This window comes from Chrysemys picta, chromosome 4, assembly GCF_011386835.1.
Source record: "Chrysemys picta bellii isolate R12L10 chromosome 4, ASM1138683v2, whole genome shotgun sequence".
Classification (NCBI taxonomy): Eukaryota; Metazoa; Chordata; order Testudines; family Emydidae; genus Chrysemys; species Chrysemys picta.
The window spans coordinates 93,352,365-93,379,089 of NC_088794.1; the positions used below are offsets into that span (position 1 = coordinate 93,352,365).

Below are 26,725 nucleotides of genomic sequence, written 5' to 3' on the forward strand. Positions count from 1 at the left end.
ACAATAGGAAAATTTCGTGACTGCTGATGCAGACAGATGCGAGTATCATTTCTCTGTGTTAGCAAAATCCTTTGCTCCCAGAGTTGAATTCAATCCAAAGAAAGGCAAGTAATGTTGGCAGTGCTGCTCTCCTTCAAGGTTCCAGACCAGGGTGTGGGGAGCAGTGCCACCCTCCCCATGAAGCCACTTCAGGGAGGTGCTGAATCAGCACCTTGTGCAACCAGGCTGGCACTTAACACTGTTCCCAGCCAGCATTGCCCTCTATTGGTCAGTGCTGCATGGTGCAAGTCACCTGTGCCCACAATGGAAACAGTTAAGTTCTAGCCACACTACAGATTTAAACCATATCGTACCTAGGCTCTTCATTCTTGTACAGTTGTGCTGTAGTAGTGGTTTTCCTGTGACATTTACCCTGTCTGGATGAAATGACTCATGCATGATCTCAACTGAGAATTTTTTTTAAAAAGTGTGTGTGGGCCCATTTTTTTTAAATAAGCAAAAGGTAAAAAATGACAGTTTTCACCAGTGGAATCTTTGAATTTTTCAGTATACAAAACCTTGGCAAACTGATTTTTAAACAACTTTAAGCATTCAAGTGAATGAGACTACTCACATGCTTAAAGTTAAGCACATGCTTATGTGCTTTGGTGGATCAGGAACAGAGTGCTCAGCACATTACAGGATCAAGCCCATAGAGGAGAACCTGGTTGGAATCGACTAGGCATTTCATTGTAATATTCCAAGCCCTAATACAGTGGTAGGTCCCTATCTGATTTAAATTTTCCTCAGTTATGTATCTTATTTCCAAACAGGAAGACCAGCATAAACTCACAGATCAGCAACAAGCACTAAGTCATGGTCAGAATCCCCTGCCCATCTACCTTGTTCTCAATGTGAAGGACAAAATTAGCAATCGAAATTTTAGAGGTAATAATTATGTTCTAGACATTTATTTTTCTTTAAATCTAACAGGGTTCATCTTAGGGTTAGGCAAACTGGTTAACTTAATGCAAGAATCCTTCTTAATTCACTCAAAAGTGGGCTTATGTTTCTTATTAATTAAATTTGTGTCTCTCTATATTTCTGGTTTTGCCTGCAATCAGAAGCAGAATATTAAGACAGAGGCTAGTATCACAAGATTATCTGGCCAGCACAGAAGCAGGAAGTACCAGAAATCTCATGAGCTTTCCAGACACCTGTGGTCGAAGAGAATTCATTCTCCATGCTCATCACTGTTATATCTGTATTGAATAAAAGTGGCTAGTTAGAAAATATGGTAGTTCAGCAACTAGTTTGTCATGAAGAGGCTGAAACCAAAATCTTAGTCCATTAATAACTCAATTTATTTATAGAACAACAATATTTTTCTTTACCCGCAGTCAGGTTACTGCAGTAATACCTTTTCTTGTGACTCTTTCTTTAGAATGGATGGAGTTCACTCCCTATGAGGTGGGACTCCTTAAATATGGGGCCTTCATTCGTGCTGAGAATTTTGGAAGTGAGTTCTTCATGGGTAGGCTGATGAAGAAGCTCCCAGAATCCCGGATCTGCTTCTTGGAAGGTGATTTATTGTCCTGGAAAAATGTAAAGTAATGTAACATAAGCCAGTCACTGGCAAGCCACAGTTTTATGGTTGCTGCAATTGGTACAGTCTCATCTTCTAGAAACTGTATAAGGTGATGTATCTGAACCAATAGCATGTCATGATCTGCAGATTTAAAATCTCTCTATAGTGAAATTAAGTGAGTTAGATTAGTCTGATTTCATTATACTGTCATGCACAAGGTATCTGAAATATACTTTTTCACCTTTATTTGAACAAAATTTTCAAAATGTTGAAGTTTGCTCAAGTACTAGTCTCTTCTGGATCCCAAATCTATGAAATTCAGCCCCTGGTATAGAATGGTCCTACCGCTGACTTTTAGTGCTGATTGATTCGGCAATGTGACATTGAAACATAACCTAATAATCATCAGTACAGGTCTGTCTCATCTTACCCGGGGGATCCGTTCCGCGGTTAGCGCATAAAGCGAAAACCACGTATAGCCAAAATCCCATTGAATTCAATGGCGGGCGAAATCGCCCGCACTACAAGTACAGTATTAAAATTGTTTGGGGTTTTTTTGGTTTTTTTTTTGCCGACCACGTAAAGTTGAAATTGCGCATGTTAAATGCGCGTAAGATGCGACAGACCTGTATGTCTAATATTCTGAAGCAGTGCAGCTGTTCTAAGGAGAGTCTTTTGCACATACTGTATCCCCAAACTTTTTAAAAATGTAAAGAATACAATGTAATAAATAATATTAGAGAGCAGAGAAATGAACAGAAACAGATGAGAGAGAAATGAAACAGCATGTAGTTTTTCAGATGAGTTTTAAAAAGAGATGTGGCATGGATGAAGCAGAAGGAAGCAGGAAGAGGCTGCCAATTTATGGCTGGTTAGCAATATTACCGTCACTGTGACGGACATGAATTACAGTTAAAAAGTATAGTAAAGTAATAACAATATCTACCACATATGTATATGTAGTCTTGTTGTAGCTGTATCAGTCCCAGGATATTAGAGAGTCAAGGCACGTGAAGTAATATCTTTCATTGGACCAACTTCTGTTGGTGAGAGAGAGAAGCTTTCTAGCTTACACAGAGCTCTTCTTCAGGTCTGGGAAACTAACTCACGCCATGGCTACACTAGAGAGCTTACAGCAGCATAGCTGTACCGATGCTGTAAGATCTCCTGTGTAGCCGCTCTATGCCAGCAGGAGAGAGCTCTCCCGTCAACATAATTAGACCACCCGCAATGAGCGGCGATAGCTGTGTCGGTGGGAGATGCTCTTCCGCTGACATAACGCTGTCCACACTGGCACTTCTGAGAGTGAAACTTATGTCTCTCAGGAATGTGTTTTTTCCCGGCTTTATAGGACTATAGCACAGTACTGTCTATACAGCTTCATCAAACTATGTTATAATATAAAATTATGAGGGCACAACTGGGTTGTAACCAGATGCCTCAATATGGTAATTCTGTATTGTACATAGAATCTAATATTTCCTTCCCTTCCTTTTGCATAAGCACTGCACACAGCTATAGAAAAAGAAAGCCCCTGGCTTACTCTTCCTGCTTCTCACCCTGATTGCTGTAACTAAAAAGGATTTATGTAAAGGGAGTTTCGGGTTCCTATTATTAAATTAGCAATGTTGTGACTATTTGCCTGTATGGAGCTTTCACAACAGCCGCTCGAAAAGGCTTTCAGTGACAGCACCAAACTGCCTTTACACTGCTCACACCCAGGAAAGAGTGGATGCTGACTAACATAGGTCATGTGACCCCTAACTACATTCAGTGATTGGCTGGAATGCTCTTGGAAGTGCTCTTTGTAATTCCCAGGTTGGTGTACATGTAATCTCCCAACTGCTCAGACCCAGCTACTTCTGGACCTCATTCAAATCCCCCAAACTGGCCAACATTTCAAATCTTCAGGAAATGTAGTATTTGCGTTGTTGCCAATTCATGTGATTTCCCCTCCCTAGCCCCACCCAAGTCGTGCAATACTTGGTATTTTTCTTAAAGCCCAATTCCTGGAGGTATGTGATTAGTTGGGAATCTGAGCTGTCATTTTTTTTAAAAAGTAAGCTTCCAACCTGGATTGCATATCTATAGCCGAAGTGCAATCCAAATGAGTCAAGAATTTGGGACTGCAAGAACCAGAGTCTTGAAAGAAAATGCAAAAGTCTGATGATCTTTTTAATAAAGGAGCTATTTGCAGTGTAACAACAAATATAATGAACCTACAAATTTATGAAACGCACTATGTAGCCTATGCCAGTAGATGGTGCTCTTTATATTTACTATACATGTGAGCATGCAGAGCAAGAGAGAGATGCTTCTTTTTTATATGGAACTCTCCTAACAGAAAGAAATTGAATAAAGTTCACTAGTAAGGACAGAAGGCAATTTTTAAATAAAATGCTTTGAAGTTACAGGTTTTTCTCTGTCAAATTTCTTTCATGTCACAGGGATCTGGAGTAGTGTATTTTCCTTGAACCTTATGGATGCCTGGTATATCTCCTTTGAGTCAGAAGAGTTCTGGCACAAATGGACCCAAGACAGAGTTATTGACATTGGTTAGTTATTTTTACATTGCATTTTTGCTTTACTTTTTCTTAGGGTTATTTTATTTAATTACTTTACTAATTTATTTATTATCTAATACATGAAGCAGAAAGCCATGTCTTGAGTTACTGTGCAGCAATCATTTTGGTTGATTGAGAAGCAGAATTGATGAGATCTACCATAGATGCAAATGAGATGCCCCTGCAGGAGGAGGGTAAACTGTATAAGAAAAGTATCAGAGGGGTAGCCGTGTTAGTCTGGATCTGTAAAAAGCAACAGAGTCCTGTGGCACCTTTAAGACTAACAGATCTGTTAGTCTTAAAGGTGCCACAGGACTCTCTGTTGCTGAATAAGAAAAAATACTCTTGAAAGTATGGGAGGTGGGGCTTATCCTTCCAGGGCCCACCATTCTTCTATGTTCTCTGTCTAGCCAAACAACAGATGTGTATTCTCCTTGCGAGTGAGGTTTAATATACTCTTGTTTCCTTTGTTAGTTTTTGCTGTTTGCAAGTGGTTTTTATTTTTGATCCACTCAGGAATTCATTTTATTTTTTATCCCACTCAGGTATGTTTCCTTATAGTTTTACTTACCATTCATTAGGATTCCCAGAGATGTAAGACATACATTATAATAACAGTAATAATAATAAAAAGCAGCATAGATGTGCATGATGCTTTCCAGAAATAAAAGATATTGTCCCTGCCCCAAGGAGTTGGTGCAAAGGTCCAATTCTGTAAACCTTTACTACTGAATAATATAGTCCTTGTTACTGTGGGTCATTTCACTAAGGTCAATAAAAAGCACTACACTCAATAGTAAAGGCTTGCAGGTTGGGGACCAAAATGTGAGATACAGTAAATCCTTACAACAGACATTGTAGAGAAAGAAGAGCACTGCAGCAAATATTACTATTTTATCTTGTTGCATTTGTAAACTGCAGCTTGTTGTTTATATATATATATATATATATATAAACAAGCTGCAGTTTACAAATGCAACAAGATAAAAATAGTATATATATAGTTAGTTAGTTTAGTTAGTTAGTTAGAACAAGAATAAAAAGATTGATTTTGTTGGAGAGACAGGAAATTAGTAAAGAAATGTGTGTGTGTGTGTGTGTGAGAGAGAGAGAGAGAGAGAGAGAGAGAGGGACATGGGAAGGATGAGAGGAAAATTATGTTAGGTGCAAAATGTCAGCTTGGATAAGGTCATGGGCAGAGAGAAGGAAGTTACAGTATACCAGGTTAAAGAGAACTATATTATTGGCAAGGCTTTTAGTAGTGCTGACTGAGAAGAGGAGGCAGATTTTGGAAAGGTTAGACAGATAAGCAACTAGCTCTGTGGAGAGCCTGGATGTTAGGAGAGAAAGAAATTGAAATGAAGCCAAACATATATTATCATAATTTATTATTATAGAGGATTATCCCCAAAATGAATCCAGATATACAAAACTTTTATCATTTTCTCTGCAGAGGAAGAACCTGTTCTACCTACGAGGCCAAGCAAGTTAACTACTCGGGTGGTCTCCCCCCCAGATAGCCTTTCAACTGTTTTTCGAGATGTTCTTATGTTGCGGCCAGCAGTTTCAGAAATCCACAATTTTCTAAAGGGTTGCCAGATGCACAATAACTACTTGGAGAATGAGTTTTCTAGATGGAAAGGTATGGTGATAACTTCCTATTTGAAGCTGCATTTTTAAAGATTGGGATGGGGTCTGGAATTTAGTGTGGATAGCTGTGGTCCTTAGTGGAAGTGAATGAAGTGACTCAAATAGTTCTGTTACTTTGTGAGAAATTCTAGGTAGTAATACATGGTGGTGTGGTGTGATATGGTATGATATGATATGAAGGCTTCACGGGTATAAATTTGGATACACCCATTACCCATGAGTGGCAAAGCCATGAGTAAATTATACAGGCTATTATTATATTGCTGTTGTTTATATTCCAGATATGCCCCAAATATGGAAAGGATTGTCAAGACATTGAGGAGGCTGAAGTTTCTGCCTCCCAAACAAATGCCTAGGAAACCTTTATACCACAACACAGTATCATATATTCTGTATATGCCATGGATGTTACAGAACATTTGCTCTAGGAATGTTTTAGACAGCTTTCAAAAGTGCATTTGGATTATTTTTTTGGGCCCTGTGTTTCAAATGTCAGAGGTCTTAGTTACCATGACTCTAACTATGCAGGGCTTGGAGAAAGCCATAAAAGCCTCTAGAATGGATATTCAAACCTTTCTATACCTAAATACATCATGATTTTAGGTAAGATAGCTCACAGCCCTGCAGGGCTAGAAGCAAATGCAGTTTCCTGCTGGGAATCTCCCCTTCCCAGTGATATAAAGATCCTGTTTTTAGCTTTGCTTTTGATAATGGATTTTAAAGCTGTGACATTTTTACTTATAGAAAGGCTGTTATTGGTGCATGACTGAATCTTACCCACCTTGGGCATGTATAATTTTTGGGGAAAATCCACATTTAGAGGAGGAGAAAATATTTCTTTTGTAGGTTGATTTAAGCTTCTCAGAGGTTTGGAATGTAAGTCCCCGGGGGATGGATTAGTGGCCAGAGGGCAGACAAGGAAGTTAAAGGTACACGATAATTCCTTTATCACATGGCTTTGCAATTTATACCCCTGGGGGAATTCTGCACCACTGTATGTGCGCAGAATTTATGCCGCCTGCGGATTTCTTTGCTTCCCTGCAGAAAAATAACTTTCTAACAGGGAAGCAAAGGGAAGCTGCAAGAACAGTATCACGCCACTCCCTAGCCACGCAGGTACATCATTTCAGGCACCTGGAGCAGCTGGTGGAGAAGTAAATCACCACAGGGCTGGGGACAACCCAGCCAGTGGCTCCTACCCTGAGCCAGGATCAGCTACTAGTCTCGGCTGGGCTGGAGGCAGGAGAGGACGGGACTTCCTCTTCCCCTGCAAGGAGTGGCTGGGGCTGTGTCAGACCCACCCCCAGAAACCTCCCACAGCTGCAGTAAGCTCAGCATCCTCCCCTGCTTCCTCCCCCATCACTCCTCAGCTGCAAGAGGAGGGGTCACTATATGAGGAGCTGCTCCCCCATCCTCCCAACCCCCATTCATCTGGACCTTCCATACCCAGACACCCCTGCCAAGCTTCACCCCATACACCCAGAACCCTCCTAACATTCCATACCTGAACCCCACCTCCACTGAACCTCAAACTGTGCATTTGGAGTCCCCCTGCACCCAGACCCTCTGCCTCTGGACCCCCACTCCTGCACCCCAGACCACCCCCCACTGAGCTCCCTGCATTCAAACACCCGCCCTGATGAGCCCCACCTCCCCGCACCACCCTGAGCCCCCACATCTAGACATCCATGCCACTGACCCCCAACTTGCTGCACCCAGACCCCCACCCCACCAAGCCCCACTCCCCCAGCACCCAGACTCCCCTGCTGAGACCCCCACACCCAGACCCCTCCACTAAGCCCCAACCACCTTCACCTGGAAGCCCCTGCAGAGTCCTATTGCCCCTGTGCCTGGAACCCCCACAATAAGCTACTGTGCATCCAGATCCTGCAACACCTAGACCCCCCCCCCCACTGAATTGCCTGCACCCAGATTGTCCCACAGACAACCCTTTCATCCCACACCCAGATCCCCCCACACTGAGTCCCTTCACACTTGGATCCTGCCTGGTTGAGCTGGCCTGCCCCACACCTAGTGCACCTGATGCAGAGGGGCATGGCCCCAGGGTGTTTCTGGGGCAGGCCCTGGCCTTGTGCTGTGTCAGAGTCAGGTGCAGCCTCACTGCTGAGTCCATGTCCTGGGGGTGGGAGGACTGCAGGGTGATCTCCTACCTTTGTGCAGCCAGTGGCCTGTGCTCCCCACTGCCATGCTGGAGCCTCTACATTTATTTATTGACAAATAAAACTTACAGAATTTTTAATTTTTTTGGCACAGAATGCCCTCAAGAGTAAATTTATCACAAGTAGCATGTGTGTGGGTGAGTATATATGCAGTAGTTGCAGTTAAAAAGTTGTCTTTTTCCCTTTTTACTGGTAGGTAAGATATTATTGGCTCTGGCGGTATTCCCCATTATAAATATAGAGAATTTGTCTTACACCAGTAATATTTCATATACCAGTGAAAGGAAAAAGAAAACTGTATAGTTGCTTTAAATGTACATATATCTATCTTTGGTCCTTATATGACCTCACTACCTTAGTATCTGGACACCTCCCTGTCTTTATCCCCATGAAGTAAGAAAGTACTATTATCCTAATTTTTCATATGGAGAACTGGGATAGAGAGAGACCAAGTGACCTGGTCACTGTCATACAGGAAGACTGTGGCAGAGTAGGGAATTGAACTCTGGTCTTGTGTGTCCCAACCTAGAGCCCCTTTGTCTGCAGAAAGCATTACTTTATGCTGCCCAAAAGGGTGGTTGCTGCAGGTCAATAATGCAAAAGGCAGAATGAGGAAACCCAGACGTGAAGAACAAAAAGATTGAACTACAGTTGTACAAAACTGTGTCTGAAGTCAAAAAGGGAGCTGAATTCTCTTTCCACTCTCTAACTCTGTATTGTCCTCAGAGTAGTAGAACACCTACCCTTGCAGTGATGCGCACTCTTGACAAGAAATATTTTTCTCATAGACTGTGAGCTTGACTGTCACCCCAACCAGCTGACAGGAGCAGCAGATCACCTCACTCTGGTAGACACTGCATTTGCCTTCGAAACCAGTTACCCACCACTTATGAGGCCTGAGAGGAAAGTGGACCTCATCCTGCATTTCAACTACAGTTCAGGATCACAGATAGCGGTCAGACTTTTTGCCTTTTTCTTCAGTAATATTCCCCCTTTCAGCTGCCAGAATTGTTAACTGTCCATTTCCAAAGACTTAAAGAAAAAGTTGTTTCTAACAGGAATAAACTCGTATTACCAGTGGTGTGAATCCTTGTTTCAGGATCGCCGGACTGTGTGCTCTGTATGAAAAACCTACCTAGGCCCAGATCCACAAAAGGACTTAGGTGTCTAACTCTGACTTTAGGCACCTAAATCCAAAATATAGGCACCAATGAGAGCCTCAAAACCCCTGCTCAGCCACCACCTAACCCTGCAGGCACTAAGACACCTACATTATTTCTGTAAAAGTCCCCTAGAAGCTTAAGTTTCTGCCACTGGATATGTGCACTGCTGCCTCAGCTAGACAGCCGGACACCTATCTCATGTCCAAGCCTCAGCGGGATCCTCAAACCAGGAGAAACTATGGGTTGCTATGGCTATCTTACCAGAGGAACCCAAACTGGTAGGCATTCTCAAAGCATGTCCGACTTCGGTTGGAGGGATGGGAAGGAGGCAGCCTCCACTATATCCTTGAGCCCAGTGATTATGGCACTCAATAAGTAGGAAACTCATTTTCAAATCTCTTCCTTACATTAGGCAGATGGGGGGATTGAACTGGGGTCTCCCACATTCTGGATGAATGCCCTAACTATTGAATTAAAAGTTATAAGAGAGGCTGCTGCGTCTCCTCCTTTCAGCATTTTCACTAGGAGTTAAGCAAGGACTGGCTTAGTTGCCTGACTCCAGGAGAGGGTTTACAGCTTTGGATCCCAAGTAGAGATAGGTGCCTCGCTCCAGCCTGGACTTAGATGCATAAGCCTCAGAGAGGCAGGGCTTAGAAAAAAACCCTTTCATCAGCATCTGCTATTGGCTTGTTTAGGCAGCTCCTCAACTAGTTTTTGTGGATCCCATTTTCAGGTGCCTATCTCTCCCCATTCATTGTACAGGAAACCTGCCAAACTCAGGGTTTGTGAATTCTACTGTGTGGCTAGGCACCTTAGTACTTATAGTAGAGATGATGTGTAAGTTTCTGGATTGGGCAAAATTTTCTCTCACTTGTTCAACACATGTGTTATGGGTATGTTAACATATGGGAAAAATTATTCTGGCTACTTTGGGATTATCCCAATGTGAAAGATTTTAAACTTGAGGGGGTGGGTGGGGAGGGTGTACTTTGGCTAATTTTGAAGAAATTCGGTTTAGAAATAGTGAAGTTATAATCACTTGAAAATTACACATGCCACCACATGTATAGGTGTGCACTTCCAGGTATAAACATGCTTTCACACACATTTTTATGTGTGGGAAACTGCACATTCAGTTAAACACACCCCTAACCATTTGAGTGTTTGATCCTTGTGGTCAGACATTCAAATACATGCAAAGACAATTTGAATGTTTCACCAGATATCTAAATGCAAGTACTTGTGTATATCATCACAAGGATTGGACTTCCAAATAAAAGCATTTGGTGCTTTTTTTTAATCCCAGTGTTTGATCAGACATTCAGAGAACCCAAGGTGCCTTGCCATCTCAATAACTGTGATTGACTTTTTAGGGCTTGACTGGGTAACCATTACAGTGATGAGCTTCAATGGGAATATACATGTGAGTGAGCACCCACCACATGAGTAAATCCTGCACAATTAGGTTCTTAACATGCAGTTCTTTTGTCACAAAAATCTTAACTCAGCCACATAATAATATACCTACCTATGGTGCCTCATGCCCTGAAGGAATCCAGTGTGGTATACAAACTCAAAGTGATATGTAAACTATACATAGGGATCACTTCACCAGCACCTGAAATGCAGCCACAGCTCTGGCAGAAAGGGTAAGGTTACCAGGTAGCAACTGAAAAAATGGGACAGGGGGTGGGGGGTAATAGGCACCTATATAAGAAAAAGGTCCCAAAAATGGTACTGTCCCTTTAAAAATGGGACATCTGGTTACCCTACGGAAGGGGGATGTGGGAACTATAGTTCACAGTGCGCTAGACTCTACCACCCTTATTCATGTTGCTTAGTGACTTACTCCACAAGTCTCCAGAAGACTTACTCCACTCTTATTGAAGTCTATCTCTTAAGTAAATCTTGGTCTTAGTCTTGTCATTGGTTTCTGATGTTTTGTTTTCCCCTCTGTGATTACCCAGCCTTTGATAAAAGCCTCTAAGTACTTCTCAGAGCAGGGAATCCCTTTCCCCAAAATTGTGCCAGGTGAAGAAGAAGCAAAAAGTCCAAAGGAATGCTACATAGTTGGAGACAAAGAAGGCCCAGAAACACCTGTAGTGCTTCTTTTCCCACTAGTGAACGACACCTTCAGAAACTACAAAGCACCTGGTAAGTTAGCAGCAGCCAATCACTTTACTAAAGCCAGCATGCTGAGCTTATCCATTCTCTAGATTCCCACTTTTAATTTCATTAAAATGAACCTATATTGGCTGGGTGCCTGTAAAAGACTTTGCTTTTAGACTCCTCACTATAGTACCAGGTATGTCTATCATAGAATCATAGAATATCAGGGTTGGAAGGGATCTCAGGAGGTCATCTAGTCCAACCCCCTGCTCAAAGCAGGACCAATCCCCAGCTAAATCCTGAACTAAGTCTACATTGCAATAAAACACATGTGGCTGGCTTATGTCACATGACAGGTTGCAGGGCTATAAAATTGCAGTATGGATGTTTGGGCTTGGGCGTCTACACTGCAATTTTATAGCCCCAGAGCCTGAGACCTGAGAAGTTTCTGTTCGCTTCACTGGGTTCTTGACTCTGAAACCTCAAATTGACTGTTTTAAATGTCAACCTTGTTAACTACTTGAATGCTGATCATTTTTAATAGCCATATCCACCTAATGTGCTTATCTCATAATCTCAAACTGCCTCCTATGTGCCAAAAGCCTCAGCTGTTCCCTACCCAAGTGTTAAAACCTCCTGCTTCCCCCAGGACATCTTCTACAATATAAGTTATTCATTATCAATACAAAAATCTACCCTACGTTGAAAATGGAAAATTTGAGGACATCATATAATAAATTGAATTTAATATCAAAATGTACAATATGGGGGCTGCTGTAATGATTTTTGAATCATTTTTGTATTAAAAATTAAAATCGCATCCATTTCTTAAATGAAGCTGCCATGGAATTTCCAGTCTATCGCATCAGAATGCCACAGAATCCAGGCGTCCTGCTACAGAGTTTAGATGTAGCTTGTCACAAAGTACATGAGGCCTAATGATTAATATCACTATTTCTCCTTTGTAATAAACTTGATTCTGCCACTCATCTCTTAACACACCCTTCCTCTTTTTCCCCAATCCCTCTTTCTGTATGCTGACTGCCATCAAGGTACACGCCTCTCCTGATTTGGCAGTGGATGTGCAACTTTTTCTAAGATCACTATGAATGTCTCCCAGTGTGCTGGCCTGTAGGGGGTGCTCAAAGAATGATGCAGTCCCTCACCACATCAGGCATCTAATTTCCACCAGTCTTGAGAGTGGTGATCCAGGCAGCAATGTAGTGAATTAAGCTAAATATACTCCTAAAACATCCTCACAGCAATAAAATCTCACTGGAGAGAAATCTCTGGTCTGTGACTGATTGTGTGCACATGGCTGATAAAGCCTAGGACTATAATCATGTCGCAATAATAAACCTAATTGCTATTTTCCTCTAGGTGTGAAACGTAGTCCCTCGGAGATGGCAGAAGGTGAAATTGATGTTGCCGATATCAATGGTTCATATAATATAAATAATCTGCGCTATTCAGAGGAAGATTTTGACAAGCTGGCAAAACTGAGTTACTACAATGTCCAGAATAATAAAGACTTGATTCTTCAGGCCTTGCGTATAGCTGTGGAACGGAAAAAACAACATAGAAATAGTCTCAAACCTCATACTCCTCTGTGATGATATATCTTTCTCTCCCATCATTGGGAAGGATCCCAACATTTACTGATTGTCCAGCATTATGGAATACGAAAGAAATATCCATCTGTTGATATTACTGAAGAAAAAAGGAACTGAAACAGACAGTGATGGAAATCCAAAAAATGCTAAAAATAGCATTCAATCTGTACCAGGAAAAACTATATCTGCCTGTCAGAAATGGGAATAAAGATAAAGAGGAAAGCTCTTCCATAATTTATTCATGTGCTTCCCTCGTTAACACTCTCAGCAGAGTGGCCAAGTACTGAATTGGTGTTGAGACTGAACTAATGCTGTCACTTCTAGAAGTGGCCTTTCCAAGTCAAGGCTGAGGCAGATTGGCAAGGAAATGTGAAGCAGCTTGCATTGCTATTGTTTGTGCTGTATCTATTATGTCAATTAAGAGAGGACTTCCACTACCAGGACTGCCAGTCCAGAACCTTTAAAGAGAACAGAATCAATTTTTAAATAAAATAATTAACATACTAAGATTTCTATACAAATATATATAAATATGTTTTGCATAATAAAATGTTTTGTTGGATTCTAAGTGGTAATAATGAGATTTTTTAAAAAAACAACGTCCTCTTCTATTAGCAAAACTATTAATGCAAATGGTTGGTTCTGTATTCACAACTAGCAAAGAGTCTGGCGTAGAGATGATGCAAGCACCAGAGTTCAGCATTGGAACTGAATGTGAACTTTCCTAGTGTTTTGGACAGTTTGAATTTGGGATTCCAGTTTAGGCTCATCTCAAGTAAGACAATCTCACACACAAAAATTTCCTAAAGTGAAATTAATTTTGTAGAAACATAGCAGAGGTTTAGTTTTTAAGTCTAATGTTATTGAAACTCAGATCACTGATATGTGCCTGCAAACTTGATTTTAATTTAACAAACTTTACGGGTGTGGGAACATCCTTAATTTTTTTTTAAAAAACAGTCCTAAATTCTGTTACAAAGGCTCCCTGTTCCTACAAACCCTTCCAGGCCTACAAGAGAGGAAGCGCAATCCAGCAGACTTTAGGAGATTCAGTGACTAATGGGAATGGTCCCTTGGTCTGCTTGCTCACCCCACTGCTAACCCAACATTCTGTGGAGGGAAGTCCTGATGCTGCAGACTTCCCATGGTCTTCAAAAAGGAAGTCTTACTTCTGCAAATTCCTGTTGGTCCTCAGGATCAGGGCTCTCATCCAAGGAGGGCATAAGTGTGTCACTCTTCCTTTTGGCTTCATAGTGCCATAAGGACTAGAATTCTGCTGAGTGCAGGAAAGGGGGAGGGAAATGTGGCTGGGTAGGAAGCTTGATGAGCAGAACCAAGAGAAGAACCACTTCCCTTACCTTCCTGCTGCTTTTTAGACCCCATGAAGGGCTTACAGGGAGTGATAAGCCCCTTTCCCACATCTTGTGCAGCTCCATGAGTAACATTTTCTTGTATGAGACACCAAGTAAGAGTTTCCCTCTCAGGGACTCTCTGAATTTTAGAGGGAGTAACAAAATAAAGCTTTATACTGGAAATCAGTTGCAACCTTAACCAAGGAGCATGTTAACTAAGTTTAATAGACATAAAAATGGAACCTCTTGAAGGCTACACACAGAGGTATCATACATGAGTAAGAAAACTCAGAACTTCAGAACTATGTAAAAATGTGCTGATACTGTGCATGGTTAAAAGATGTTACTATCCCGGACTTCAATAACATATAGCATGATTCTGCAGACCCTTTCTCCCACATGTAGTACCACTGACTTTGCCAGGATTATGTGCAGGCACACACCCCCGGCAGAAGGAATCTTCTATCCATTGATAGAGCAACACAAAGCTGGCTGAATACATCGGCGAATTGGCCCCATGGTGTGTATGTGAGTAGGTTGCCTCCTATTGGTTTGTTGCAACTTAGAAGCATTATAAGGTTATTTTTATAGCTGTTATGTAGTGAGCTCTTAAGTAATACACAGATGTTGGTTGGAAGAAGTAATAATGACTACAATATGTTTACGTTCAACACCTTCGATGAGCAGTCATCAAAAAGAAGAAACATGAAACCAAACTTAAGAAAGGGGAAACAAAACTTAAGAAATGGGTATTTCCAAAAAAATGAGGAAGCCAGTCAAAAAGACCCTAAAGCAAACGTGAAGCACTTTAAAATACTTAGACTCAGCATGGAGGTTTCTTAAATACACCACAACAGAGTTACAAATGGCTTGCATAGTCTTAAACAAAACATAAAGCAGAAATGCAAGCAAAACCAGAATGGTTAAAATACAAGCGGTTATTTGAGCCCAACAGCTAATCTTTGAGGGGAAGGGAGAGGAGAGGGAATCCAATCCTACTGAAGCCAAAAGATGAGAGCATAAAATGTGGTATTCAATAAGCATGATGGAAAGTAGGAAGTCTAACCGGGATTTTGAAAAGTAAATACTCACCAAATCTCATTTGTAGCTATGTTGGACTACCAAGCAGTAATTAAGGAGGAAAAGGATGTTGCAAAGAAGTTTAATGACTTTGTATCAGCCTTCACCATGAAGGTCATACCCTCTAAAGCCAAATACGGACCTAGCTTCAGCAAGGTCTTGCCCATTCACCCAGATCCACCCCAAAGTTTTACCTTCTAGATAGGCAGCAAGCCTATTTATTTATTTATTCCTTTTACCTGATAAGTCTCTGTTCAATGCATTGAGATTTTTAAAGCAATTAGGGGATTTAGGCACACATCTTTCATTCAAATGTTTTAAAATTAATGGAATGTGTCTAAATCCCGTAGGGTGCTTTGAAAATCTCAGTGCATTGGACAGAGACTTATCAAGTAAAAGGGATAAATAATAAGAAATGATCACTTAAAACTACACATATAATGTGATCATCTACATCTATAAGACCAGTTCCACTGAAAAATGTCAATGTTAATATGATATGAAATTTAGGTGTCTCTAGAAAGGAAGAAGATGCTCAGTCTGGGCTAGCTTGGCTTCAGTGATACACATTACATTAGATACAGACTTCTCAGATGATAATGGATGGCTACATCTGCTGTATCTAGAAGATAAACTGTTGGGAATTTAGGAGGAAAAATGGACAAAACTTTGCTGCTCCAGGCCCATAGCTAGATATCAGGGACCAGATTTTTATAGTGGAATAGGAGAAACACATGGTGTCTGACCAAAACTTTGATGGAACTGGTGAGACCCAGGTACCAGATCTGTGTTGCTTTTGCACTGGATTGTGCCGAAGTCTGAAGTTTTTCTGGTCAAAAGTAGGAGTGGCAACATGTGTCCTTTATTTGGGATCAAAAACTGGTAGGAGCTGGCAATTTCTAGGTAGTGGATGTGTGTGTGTCTTTACCCACCTATTGAGGAGAGATGCACAGGGGTCTGGATTTCTACAAGAAGTAGAGCCAGCTGCCCTTCTTCTCTATTTAACTGGTAGAAGTTTGGTATGAAGAGACTAGGATGAGGGTGCTGAATGTTTTTGAGGTGTTGCTCGGCCAGTTTCAACAGTGTCCGGCTAAAAGCTGGTGCAGTTTTTCTCTATTCAGACGTAGAATTGGGGGAAATGAGGATAAAAAATTGGCAAAATCAACCACAATCTGGGTACCAGATACATGTTTTTATAGTATTATTGGGCTAAAGTGCATCACAATCCAGATTATTCCAGTGAAGTAGGAGAGGCTATGTTTGTTTTCTATTCAGATTGTATAATTTGGGGTTTGGGCCAAAATTTGCAAGATCCATGTGGATCCAGGTGCTGGCTGTGGATATTGGTAGAACTCCTGCAGGGATGGATTGGGGTCTAGGCTTTTTTTTCCACAGTAGGATCGTCTAGATTTGTCCATTCGTGCCACAGAATTTGGGACAAAGGTCCTAAATCTGATGGGTCTGGCAGGGTTCATGTGCCAGATCTCAATGTCTGCGGTGGCTGCGTGCCAGGAGAGAGTCCAAGCCCACAATTTTTTAGCATGGACAGGGGATTGAGGGGCATTAGGGGCTGGACTCAGCAGGATGCAGGCCCCAGGGGATGCCGGTGCCGGCTCTGGAGTTGCGTGCGGCTTCGTGCTCTGGGAACGTGCGGGGATGGGGCAGCGGTGACTCCACTTGATCGGTGTTGATGGGACACTAGGGAACCTGGCCCCCAACACCCCCAGGCCGAGGGTCAGTCCGGCTTTTCCCAGCGGTGCGCAGACCCACCGGAGAGCGATAGGGTTGGACAAGGCCGGGCTGGCTCCCCGCCCCGGGGGCGGTGCTCGGGCCGTGCCCAGGGAGGAGGAGCGCTGCCGGCCGGCCGCCAGTGAGTCAGTCTGTGCGGTGCTGCGTGTAGCGGGGTCGGGATGTTCAGCTGGATGGGGAAGCAGGCAGGCGCTCGGGAGCGGGCCGGCGGCGGCGACGCGGTGCAGACGGTGACCGGGGGGCTGAAGGAGCTGTACGCGCGGCGGCTGCAGCCGCTCGAGGACTATTACCGCTTCCAGGACTTCCACTCGCCCACGCTGGAAGAGGCCGACTTCGACAACAAGCCCATGGTGCTGCTGGTGGGGCAGTACAGCACGGGCAAGACCACCTTCATCCGGTAAATACCCCCCTCCCCGCCTGTCTGCCTTCCTTCCTTCCTTCCGCAAATCCCCCCTTCCTCTGGTAAATACCCTCCACTGCCTGCCTGCCTGCCTCCCTCTGCTAAATACCCCCCCTTCCTGTCTTCCTTCCGCAAATCCCCCCCACCCTTCCTCTGGTAAATACCCTCCACTGCCTGCCTGCCTCCCTCTGCTAAATACCCCCCACCCCTTGCCTCCCTGTCTTCCTTCCGCAAATCCCCCCCCCCCCCGCCCTTCCTCTGGTAAATACCCTCCACTGCCTGCCTGCCTGCCTCTGCTAAATACCCCCCCCCCCTTCCTGTCTTCCTTCCGCAAATCCCCCCCACCCTTCCTCTGGTAAATACCCTCCACTGCCTGCCTGCCTCCCTCTGCTAAATACCCCCCACCCCTTGCCTCCCTGTCTTCCTTCCGCAAATCCCCCCCCCCCCCGCCCTTCCTCTGGTAAATACCCTCCACTGCCTGCCTGCCTGCCTCTGCTAAATACCCCCCCCCCCTTCCTGTCTTCCTTCCGCAAATCCCCCCCGCCCTTCCTCTGGTAAATACCCCCCCCTGCCTGCCTGCCTCCCTCTGCTAAATACCCCCCCCCCCCCGCGCCTCCCTGTCTTCCTTCCGCAAATCCCCCCTTCCTCTGGTAAATACCCTCCACTGCCTGCCTGCCTCCCTCTGCTAAATACCCCCCCCTTCCTGTCTTCCTTCCGCAAATCCCCCCCGCCCTTCCTCTGGTAAATACCCCCCCCTGCCTGCCTGCCTCCCTCTGCTAAATACCCCCCCCCCCGCGCCTCCCTGTCTTCCTTCCGCAAATCCCCCCCGCCCTTCCTCTGGTAAATACCCCCCCCCGCCTGCCTGCCTGCCTTCCTCCCACCTTCATCCAGTAAATACTGCCCGCCCGCCGGTAAATACCCCCCTCCCCCCACACACACTGCCTGCCTTCATCCGGTAAATACCCCCGACCCCCGCCGCTGCCCACGTACGTGAATATTCCTTGCTTCAGTCCAGTAGCGGTACACTCCTTCATTTAGAAATAACCCCATTGAGGGTAAACGTCCCCTTTCCTTCCTCGTTCGGTAAATACCCCCACAGGGGTAAATACCTTCCAGCCCTTACCCAGGGGAACAACATTGACATACAGCCCACCACCAGTGTAGTTGCCGCTGTGCCTAAGCTTCATACTGTAAAGACGTCAGCATCTGGGTTATATACTCCCTTGGCCCTCCTGCCAGCACACAGTTTCATACAATAAATACTCCATAACTACCCACTCTTGCATGCACCGTGGCCATGCCCCCTCTGCCACTTTCCTTTCATACAGTAAGTATCCATTTCACACCTCCACTGAATGATTAGTTCCCTGCTCCTCCATCTTCATGATAAATACCTCTCACCCTGTCATTTCCACTCTCACTTGGTAAATACCTCCTTGGCTCTGCTGCCTATCTGTTAAATAATTCTCCATCTGCCCCCTGTACTTGCATAAGAAAATACCTTTTCATGTGGTAAGTACCACTACCCAGGGTGAACAAACCTACCATGTTCATACAGTAACAAACCTATTATCCTTGAACAGTAACACACCTCTAGAGTAAACATGGAGTGGAAAGTTGAGAGGCCTGTCACTAGAATGAAGACAATAACCTTGATGGCTGAGGCAGAACAAGCTCCAAGCTGTGGCTTGTGTTATCATGAAAGTGCAAGTGAAAACATCTCCACTGGGTGGACAGGTGGTACAAGTTTGCTTGGATGAGGGCAGGATTGAAAAATGTGGAGTATGTAGGAAAGTGCGTACGCATGATTTAAAAGTACTTTAAAAGAAGATAAAAACATAACATGTATTAACTACCTGTTCCATCTTAAAGCCACAAAGCAAGTAGCACTTGTGTATTGAGTGAATCAGGACCTTTTGTTTGTTGACATGCAAATTAACTAATCAGTCTAAGCCAGGGGTGGGCCAATTTTTTGGCCCAAGGGCCATATCTGGGTGGGGAAATTGCATGCAGGGTCCTGAATGTAGGGCTGGGGCGGGAGTTGGGGTGCAGGAGGGGGTGTGGAGTGCAGGAAGGGGCTCAGTAGGGGGTTGGGGCTCAGCAGGGAGCTCAGGGCAGGGGGTTGGGGTGTGGGGTTCAGGAGGGGTGCGGGCTCTGGCCCGGCGCCGCTTACCTTGAGTGGCTCCGGGGTGGCAGCTGCACGCAGCAGGGTTAAGGCAGGATCCCTGCCTACCCTGGTCCCACGCCACTCCTGGAAGTGGCCAGCATGTCCGGCACTGGCTTGCCCTCTGCCTCCTGCTCCCCCAGAGGCCGCAGGAACGTGGTGCTGGCCGCTTCTGGGAACGGAGCGGGGCCAGGGCAGGCAGGGATCCTGCCTTAGCCCCGCTATGCCATGGGGCTGGCAATCCCGCGGGCCGGATTGAAAGCCCTGACGAGCCGGATCTGGCCCACGGGCCATAGTTTGCCCTCCCCTGGTAAGCCTTCTGTTGTGTTATCACTGTATTGGAGAGAAAAGCTTTTCTGAACGTCTGAAAAATATGATATTTAAGTTTGATGCACATTTCTGAATTTTTTCAGCATTCTGTTCTGTTTTTGCCTTCCTGTTTAAGGATGCTATCTCATGGCTTTTTGTACCGATGGGAAGGAATATGTGTTGTTTTCCATTTACTGTAATGTTTTTCTAGCTTGGTTCAATGAACAGTAGTTACTGTGAGTTAATATAGTGTATAAGTGCATCAGCAGTCTAGTGTAAAACATCTAAAAGCTGTGCAGCCCATAGTGCTAGTTTTGGTGTTGCATTGACATGCAAGATCCAGATTTGCGAGTGACCTTGGTACTTCTGTTTCTGTGGCCGGTAGATTTCAGATCCCTCAGAAAGGTAGCACATGTGAATTAAGTTATACGTAGGCATATGCCACTCTACTCTTTCTTGAGTTTAGTATAAGTAAGATTGCACCTGAGTGGGATGTAAGATCTTTTAGAAGTGATAGTTTTATGAAATATAGTTCTGTGGAGATAACGAACTTTGAAGGAAATGGGACCCTACAATTCTATACCAGTGATCACTAACCTGTCTTGCTCAGGACACCCAGAACTGTGAGCCACTGTGTTACACCTCTGCCTGAGCAAGAATGAGAGCTTTGCCACTGCTAAGCTGTGCGTCAGTTCTCTGACACACCAGTCTGTCTGTCTTTCCAACAAATTCATCAAGACTCTACCAGTGTAAACTTTCAGGTAACAATCAGTGAAGCCCAGTTCCTGACTTCTCCAGAGACGTCTCCCTGCAGTGTCCAGTCCCTCCCACTGGACACTCTCAGAAATTGTTTGGTGCCTCCAAAGAGAGAATGCACACATCAGACTGTAGGTTAGCTGAAAACTCACCCTTCACTTTAATACACAGTACTGGTTTTGTAATAAAACAAGAATAAATTTATTAACAAAGAAGAGAGACTTTATTGGTAATAAGCAAGAGAAAAAGAGACAGATATGGTTGCAAATAAAACAACGCACAACACATTTTCTAGTGACTAAAACTTAATCTTAGCAATCTTTGCCTAAGCGGTTTTCTTACTCACATCAAGTTATCAGTATCTCCAGGCCAAGAGAATGCAACTTTCACATGCTCACAAGTTGTTCACATGCTGTTCCCTGTGTCCCCTAAGTGATGGGTAACTAAAATATCTTTTTTGCTCCCCTTTTATTATTCAAAGTCCATTGTCTCTGCCTCAAGAACCAGGAAGGCTTCCTGGGGTGCAGATTCTGTTCCCTGCTGTGATGGTTCAGTGGTCTTCTCCCTTGCTCATTTAGCTTGATGGCTTTGTTTACATTATATGTAAATGAACTTTCATTGTCCTCTGCCTGTAACCAAGCTGGTCAGATATATATACAGAGAGAGAGAGAGAGAATGAATGAATGAATGAATATAACCTGTACATGTATCACACAATGATTTTCAGGACTAGTGTGTCACCAGTACACACATGACACCTTCCCTGACACCTTTGATATATATATTCGGCCCTACCAAATTTACAGTCCAGTTTGGTCAATTTCACAGTCATGGGATTTAAAAAATTGTAAATTTCATGATTTCAGCTATTTAAATCTGAAATTTCACGGTGTTGTAATTGTAGGGGACTTGACCCAAAAAGGAGTTGCATGGGGGACGCAAGGTTATTGTGGGGGTACTGCTACCCTTACTTCTGTACTGTTGCTGGCAGTGGCGCTGCCTTCAGAGCTGGGCAGCTAGAGAGTGGCGGCTGCTGGCCAGGAGCCCAGCTCTGAAGGCAGAACCGCTGCCAGCAGCAGTGCAGAACTAAGGATGGCATGATATGGTATTGCCACCCTTATTTCTGTTCTGCTGCTGGTGGGGCGCTGCCTTCAGAGCTGGGCACCCAGCCAACAGCTTCTGCTCTCTGACCACCACTCTCCGGACACCCAGCTCTGAAGGCAGCGCAGAAGTAAGGGTGGCAATACTGTGCCCCCCCCCTAAAATAACCTTGTGACCCCCCCCCGCCCCGCAACTCCCTTTTGGGTCAGGACCCCCAATTTGAGAAACTCTGGTCTCCCCCTGTGAAATCTGTATAGTATAGGGTAAAAGCACACAAAAGACCAGATTTCACGTCCGTGATGCGTTTTTCATGGTAGTGAATTTGGTAGGGCCCTAGATCTATATTATGGCAACAATGTGCTGGGGAAATGAGTGTGTCAGGCCTGATGTGAGTTACAGTATGGCGGGGGGAGGGGGGCTCTCTGCCACTTAGCCTTGAAGGGCTTGTGGGTCACGAAACCTTAAAGATATTAAACTTTTTGTGAGCTGTCCTGTATGACATAGTACTATTTACAATTAAACATTCTTGCAATGATAATATATGGAGATATAGAACTGGAAGGGACCCTGAAAGGTCATTGAGTCCAGCCCCCTGCCTTCACTAGCAGGACCAAGTACTGATTTTGCCCCAGATCCCTAAGTGGCCCCCTCAAGGATTGAGCTCACAACCCTGGGTTTAGCAGGCCAATGCTCAAACCACTGAGCTATCCCTCCCTTCCCCCAAATATTTCATGATTTTTTTTATTTTTTTTTAAATGTGGGCTAGGTTCAGCATTTTTCCTGTTGCCTTTCCTGTCTTTCCTGTTTCTCTTGTTACTTCAAACACTTGTTTGGTAATTACTTTACGATTATGTACAGGGCATGACCTTGCAAATATGTACATGGCATGAAAATGTCTGCATTTCCCCACATGTTAATTATACAAAGTTGCTAGGTTTTGCATTCCTCATAAATTGCACTGAAAATGTAATTTTCCCAAGTACAGTAACTTAGAACTGTCCAAGGAACATTGTAGAGATGAGGATCAAATTTTAATCTGCTTTTTATATCTGCAAGGTTCATGGAAAGGTTCCTACTTTAAATTCTACAAAACTTCTTTTTTCTTATTCTCTAAATACCAACAGATTATCATTTACTAGCAACTTACAATAACAAACTATCTTTTTTTCTCTTTTAACATAGGCCCAGATCCTGCAGAGTCTTATACCCATGTTTACCTTTACCACTGAACAGTTCAACTGTCTTCAAACGTTTAAATAGCAAGTCAGTTTTCTCTTCTCTTATTTACAACTACCCATTGGAAGCTTGAAACTGAATTTGGTTTCTTTAGTGATTATTGCTTCCATCCCGCAAGCTCTTATACACTGCTTAATTTTGCTTGGATGAGTAAATTAAGGTTATGCATAAGTATTTGCAGAATTGCGAATTAGGACATAATTAGGTAAGGAAACCAAGTGCAGCTTTGGGCTCCCAAAGGGTAGGTGCAGAGAACTTTTCCACTTCTCTTATTTGTATTTTAAGGCTATTTGTGAAAAATAGTTTATTGTTCAAACATTGCCCTGTGCTCACATTAACTTTTTTTTTTTATTAAATTAAAAGCTGCTTTGTGGGTTTGGAGTTCTTATAGTATTGTGACGGGTTTGGTCACAGGGATCCCCTGGGGACTGTCACCTGATGTGCTGAAATTACCTCTGAGCCTGTTTTCCCTGCCAGCTTGGGACTCCAGAATCCTGCCTTGTTGAGCCAGACATGCTAGTCTGCTGCAACAGAGACTCAGGGTCTGGGCCATGCACGCAAAGTTGCAGACTTTAAGCAAAAACAGCTCAGCAGGTTACCTCTCCAGCACCCAGACACCCAATTCCCAATGGGATCCAAACCCCAAATAAATACGTTTTACTCTGTATAAAGCTTATACAGGGTAAATTCATAAATTGTCCACCCTCTGTAACACTGATAGAGAGAGATGCACAGCTGTTTGCTCCCCCAAGTATTAATCACTTACTCTGGGTTCCTTAATAAACAAAAGTGAGTTTATTAAGTATAAAAAATAAGATTTAAGTGGTTTCAAGTAATAATAGACAGAACAAAGTAAGTCACCAAACAAAATAAAGCAAAAACATGCAAGTCTAAGCCTAATACATTAAGAAACTGATTACAGGTAATATCTCACCCTCAGGGATGTTCCAATAAACTTATTTCACAGACTAGACTTCTTCCTAGTCTGGGCCCAATCCTTTCCCCTGGTACAGTCCTTATTAGTTCCAGCAGTCATCTTGGGTGGTAACCAGGGGCTTTCTCATGACTGGCCACCCCTTTGTCCTTCTCCGCCCCCTCGTATAGCTTTGGTACAAGGCGGGGATCTTTTGTCTGTGCTTGGACCACAACCCTCCTTCTAAATGGAAAAGTACAAGATTTCAGATGGATTTCAGTATCAGGTGACATGTCCCTGTAAGACCTCATTCTTCATTACCGGTGGGCTGGCCCACACCTACACAGGAAGGCTTGCAGGTAAATAAACCCATTTACAGTTCATTGATTCTGAAGCACCCTTAATGTGTTTACATCAGTAATACAAGTTTATATCTTATTTTTTTAACTCCAGACATAGAAATAATACATGCAAACAAATAGGATGAACACACTCAGTAAATTACAAGCTTTCTAATGATACCATACAAAGGGTATTTAGCACAAGCATAATCCAGTTATGTCATATTCATAAGCATATTTCCATAAAGCGTATGGAGTGCAACGTCACACCCTCCTCCTGAACTTATTACCAGAGTCCATGGTGGAGGCAGTACACCTAAAATTCCTCTTTCCTGGAAAGGACATCTGCTATCCAGTTCTCTTTTCCTTTAATATGCATAATTTCCATGTCAAATTCCTGCAGGACCAGGCTCCAGTGTAGCAGTTTGGATTTTTATGTCCTTAGTTCGGTTAAGCCATGCCAAGGTTGAATGGTTAGTTAGAATCACTCTTTTTCTATGACAGAGTAATTCTGTTCAGCAGGGGACACCTTTTTGCTTAGGAAGGCAATGGGATGCTTCTTGTTGCCCTCCCCTGACTGCATTAGCACAGCACCCAACCCTGTTTCTGATGCATCCGTACACAATTCAAAAGTCTTATCAAAGTCAGGGATGACCATCACAGGCTCCGCAGACAAGAGTGCATTACCTTTCTGACACGCCTCTGACAAAATTACCTTATTAGGTTGATGCTTTTTACATAAGTCTGTGATTGGGGATACAGTGTCACTGAACCCCTCCACAAACCTCCTGTAATAGTTTGCCAAGCTTATGAAGGATTGGACTTGCCTTTTAGTCTGGGGTACAGGCCATTTTATGATGGCTTCCACCTTAAGAAGGTTGGGGGATATTTCGCCCCTCCCCTCCCCCCCACTACCCAGTGTCCTAGATAAGGGACTTTGGCTGCCCCAGTCTTGCACTTAGAGGGTTTCACAGTTAGCCCAGCTTCTTTGCGCTTTGATGGCACAACTCCCAGGTGCTCCTTGTGGTCACTCCAGGTGTTGCTGAATACAGCAAAGCCATCTATGTATGCCCCCTAGCATAATTCTGCAAACCATTTAACACTCTATTGACCAGTCTCTGGAAGGTTGCACCAGCATTTACCAGACCAAAAAGTAGCACCGTAAATTCATAGAGCCCTATGTCAGTGATAAAAGCTGATGTTTGTTGTGCCTCCCCCTCCAAAGGGATCTGCCAATAGCCTTTAGTTAGATCAGAGGTACTGAGGTACTTGGCTTGGCTCAGCATATCCAGCATGTCATCAGTTCTTGGCATGGGGTATGCATCTGTTACAGTGACAGCATTGAGTTTCCTATAGTCTACACAAAATCTTACAGTGCCATCCTTTTTGGGGACCAAGATCACAGGGGAAGCCCACGCAATGTCAGATTCCTTAATCACCCCCAGGTCCAACATGCTTTGTATCTCAGCATGAATTTGCTCCTTCATCTTGCTGGTGGCGCTGCAAGACCTGGAACGGGGGGGCTGTGTGCCTTTCGTGAGGATTCTATGGGACAGCGAGTGTGTCCTCCCTGGTTTGTTGGAAAATACTCACTGTACTTTTTGCAGCATTGATAACATTTCCCCCTTTTCGACTGGTGTCAGCTCCCTACAGATTTCCATCCTTTCCAGAGTTAACCCATTTTGGCATTCAGCCATCAAATCAGTGAGTGGGCATGCCTCAGTTTCCCCTTCGACACAACTGATCATGTTTACCCTGGCCACTCTACTGTGATAGGCCTTGAGTCTGTTTACATATACTAGTTAGGGCATAGTATCATCAAGCGACTTTTTAAGTTTCCTCATTTGCCACTTCTGCCACTTCAAAGGCCCCCTCCCAGGAGTTTTGCATTTTGAACTTTTTCGCAGGACTGAGTAACATTACCAAATCACCCATGTCAAAAGTGCGTTTACAAATATTTTTATCATACCATGCCTTTTACTTGGCCTGACTGCTCTGGAGGTTGTTTTGGACAATTTACATCATGTCCTTTAACTCCCTCCTGAACCTCTGAACATATCCAGTCATGGGTTCGTCCCTCACCTTGTTGCATCCTTTCCAGGTATCCCTAATGAGATAGAGAGGTCCCCTCGCTTTCCTCCCATACCGAAGGTCAAATGGGGACAATCCCGTGGACTCTTGAGGTACCTCCCTGTAGGCATACAGCAGGAATGGCAATAACTCGTCCCAACTCTGGCACCTTTCCTTGGCATACATCCCCAGCATGGATTTTAGGGTCCTATTGAACCTTTCCACCAGCCCATTGGCCTGGGGATGGTAGGGGGCCGGCTTAAGCTGTCTCACTCCACATACCTTCCATAGCTTATTGAACAACTGCAACATAAAATTTGCCCCCTGATCAGACAAAATCTCCTTACGGAAGCCCACTCTGCTGAATATGGTGAGCAGGGCTCTTGTCACTGTTTCAGCTTCTATGTT

The 26,725-nt window shown here is 43.8% G+C and overlaps 2 protein-coding genes across 3 annotated transcripts in view; both read left to right on the plus strand.

Annotated features, from left to right (window-relative positions):
* The window catches only part of LOC101934086 (cytosolic phospholipase A2 epsilon-like), a 30,428-nt gene extending 17,053 nt beyond the window's left edge, over positions 1–13,375 (plus strand). Inside the window, exons 7-13 of the mRNA XM_065593062.1 lie at positions 813–927; positions 1,424–1,561; positions 4,015–4,122; positions 5,585–5,773; positions 8,750–8,916; positions 11,092–11,278; positions 12,614–13,375. Coding sequence (XP_065449134.1) covers positions 813–927; positions 1,424–1,561; positions 4,015–4,122; positions 5,585–5,773; positions 8,750–8,916; positions 11,092–11,278; positions 12,614–12,846 — 1,137 coding nt within the window. The 3' untranslated portion in view covers positions 12,847–13,375. The remainder of the gene's footprint in view (positions 1–812; positions 928–1,423; positions 1,562–4,014; positions 4,123–5,584; positions 5,774–8,749; positions 8,917–11,091; positions 11,279–12,613) is intronic.
* A 3,723-nt stretch (positions 13,376–17,098) lies between these two features.
* The window catches only part of EHD4 (EH domain containing 4), a 68,885-nt gene continuing 59,258 nt past the window's right edge, over positions 17,099–26,725 (plus strand). Inside the window, exons 1-2 of one of the 2 annotated variants that reach the window (XM_065593063.1) lie at positions 17,143–17,424; positions 22,940–23,020. In XM_065593063.1, the coding sequence (XP_065449135.1) occupies positions 17,189–17,424; positions 22,940–23,020 (317 nt within the window). In that variant the 5' untranslated portion in view covers positions 17,143–17,188. Of the gene's footprint in view, positions 17,425–22,939; positions 23,021–26,725 lie in introns of both variants that reach the window. The other variant, XM_005284605.5, reaches the window with a different exon arrangement.